General features: G+C 50.8%; 1 protein-coding gene across 1 annotated transcript; it reads left to right on the top strand.

Moving 5' to 3' along the window:
- The first annotated feature begins 498 nt into the window (after positions 1-498).
- On the top strand, positions 499-1,383 carry LOC123100077 (anthocyanin regulatory C1 protein-like). Its single transcript, XM_044522067.1, has 2 exons — positions 499-637; positions 701-1,383. Exons 1-2 carry the CDS (start codon positions 523-525, stop codon positions 1,279-1,281), a joined length of 696 nt encoding a protein of 231 aa, XP_044378002.1. The 5' UTR covers positions 499-522; the 3' UTR covers positions 1,282-1,383.
- The last annotated feature ends 796 nt before the right edge of the window (positions 1,384-2,179 follow it).

Here is a 2,179-nt window from a genome sequence, read left to right as displayed (position 1 = left end):
TAGATATTATGACCAAAGGCTTACCTACGGCGTCATTTGAGGAGTTCCGGTACAGTCTTTGCGTCAGCCGCGGTGCCGCTTCGACTGCGGGGGGTGTTGAGTATATGTGTTATGTGTATATTGTGTATTGGGCCCGCCTCATAGTTCCTTATATAGTTGAGGTCCGTGACCCACCGTTGTACATCATATATATGTGCCTATGCACGAGAGCAATACATCGTGCAATCATAGTCTCATACACTAGCGATCTGAAGCTTTACACCAGGTTATAGGTTTTCTTCCTCGACTTTGGACGGATATCATCATCGGTGCCGCCAGTGAGATGTATAGGCGGCGGAACGGCGGTGCTGAACGTCCGTGTTCATTGCACAGATGGATCCTTTGCTAGCCGTTTGGTGTACCTAACTCGGACTTAGGTGTTGCTTGCGGTGACCACATGGTGTATTAATAAAGCACAACGGCCTTCTGCCCACGGATCAAACACAGTACACACGGGCAGTTGGGAAAAAGATAACGGGGAGGATGGCGACGGAAGGGGTGAAGAGAGGGGCATGGACTGGCAAGGAGGACGAAACCTTGGCTTCCTACGTCAAGGCGCATGGCGAAGGCAGATGGAACGAAGTCCCCCAGAGAGCTGGTAAGTCCCTAGCTAGGTAAACAGAATCAATCTAGACAATGGAGTGCTAAACGTAATTTACAGGTCTTCGGCGGTGCGGCAAGAGCTGTCGGCTGCGGTGGCTGAACTACCTCCGGCCGAACATCAAGCGGGGAAACATATCCAACGATGAGGAGGACACCATCGTCAGGCTCCACGCTCTCCTTGGCAACAGGTGGTCGCTCATCGCTGGCAGGTTGCCCGGCCGAACAGACAACGAAATCAAGAACTACTGGAATAGCACCCTTGGCCGGAAGGTGCTTCCCGCACCACATTCCGCCACCAGGATGGTTGCCACGCCAGACACCTCCGCCGGCTCCGGATCTTACACAGAGGCGTCGGCAAGTCTGTCTAGCTCTGGACCTGGTACAAGCGACAAGGCTGCGACGCCGTCGCCGCTGCCGGCCACGCTGTGGGCGCCAAAGCCTGTGAGGCACACGGGGCACCCCTTCTTCCTCCGGGATAGGCCGCCGCCCTTGCCGGTTGCGGAGACGCGAACCGTGGCCAACGGGGATGCCTGCAGCGGCAGCAGCTCGGTGACATCGGAGTTCCCGGCTGTACCGCCCTCGTTAGGCAGTGACGACTGGATGCACGAAGTGAGAGGGTTAACATTTCAGAAAGCATAGGCTTTCCTACGCCCCTTATCTAGCCACTCATTTTTGTATCGCGATTCGTGCGAGTACATTTGTTTCTTTGTTTCTCCCATATAGAACAACATATGAACTTCAAACTTGGCAGCTCAACAAAACATTCTTCCTAGAATGTGGGAATTTTTTTTAGAATTTTTCGTGCAATATAAATACTAAAAAGTACATTTTTTAATACAAAAAATCTAATTTCGTATATTTATGTTTAACAAAAAAATCTGAAAGTTTTTTCTCACATTCTAGTTAGAACGTTTTGGTGTCTTGCAAAGTTTGAAGTTCATATATTGTTTTATTTTGAAGAAACAAAAAAGAGAAAATCTGATGTACAAAGTTAGTTGTCTAGCACGGATCTTAAAGCAATGTTGGAGGGTAAGGATAAGGGGTGTCCAGAAACCTGAGCTGTAAAAATCCGCGTCCGAAGTGAGAGCCTTGGAATCGTTTCTCGAGTCCGACGAAGAATGGGTAAACTCTGTGGAGATGCCAACGCCCAACTCTCACACATCATCGAATTAAGTACCCAGTATAACCGTACATGCTCCCAACCAACCATCTCTACTATTAAAGGAGGATCGAACGTCGTGATGGTTCAACCTCCTTCGATGGTTCGACCTTGTTCCCCGCCCTCCCCTTCGCACGATCGCTCTCTCCTCCCACGATAAAAGGAAACAAGAAAAGCCACGATAAGAAAAAAAAAGCAGCCACGACCCGGAACAAGGACACCTCCCACGTCCCACGTCCAGTAACCCCCTCGCTCCTCCCAATCCCCGTGTATCGCTCCCGAGAAAATTCACCGCCGCCGTCCCTCACGCTACTAGCCGACGACGTCAGCCGCTTCATCGAGGTCGACGAGTCCCTCGACCCAAGACCCAACCCTTCC

Source organism: Triticum aestivum, chromosome 4D, assembly GCF_018294505.1.
Source record: "Triticum aestivum cultivar Chinese Spring chromosome 4D, IWGSC CS RefSeq v2.1, whole genome shotgun sequence".
NCBI lineage: Eukaryota > Viridiplantae > Streptophyta > Magnoliopsida > Poales > Poaceae > Triticum > Triticum aestivum.
This window is presented reverse-complemented; position numbering and strand designations above follow the sequence as displayed.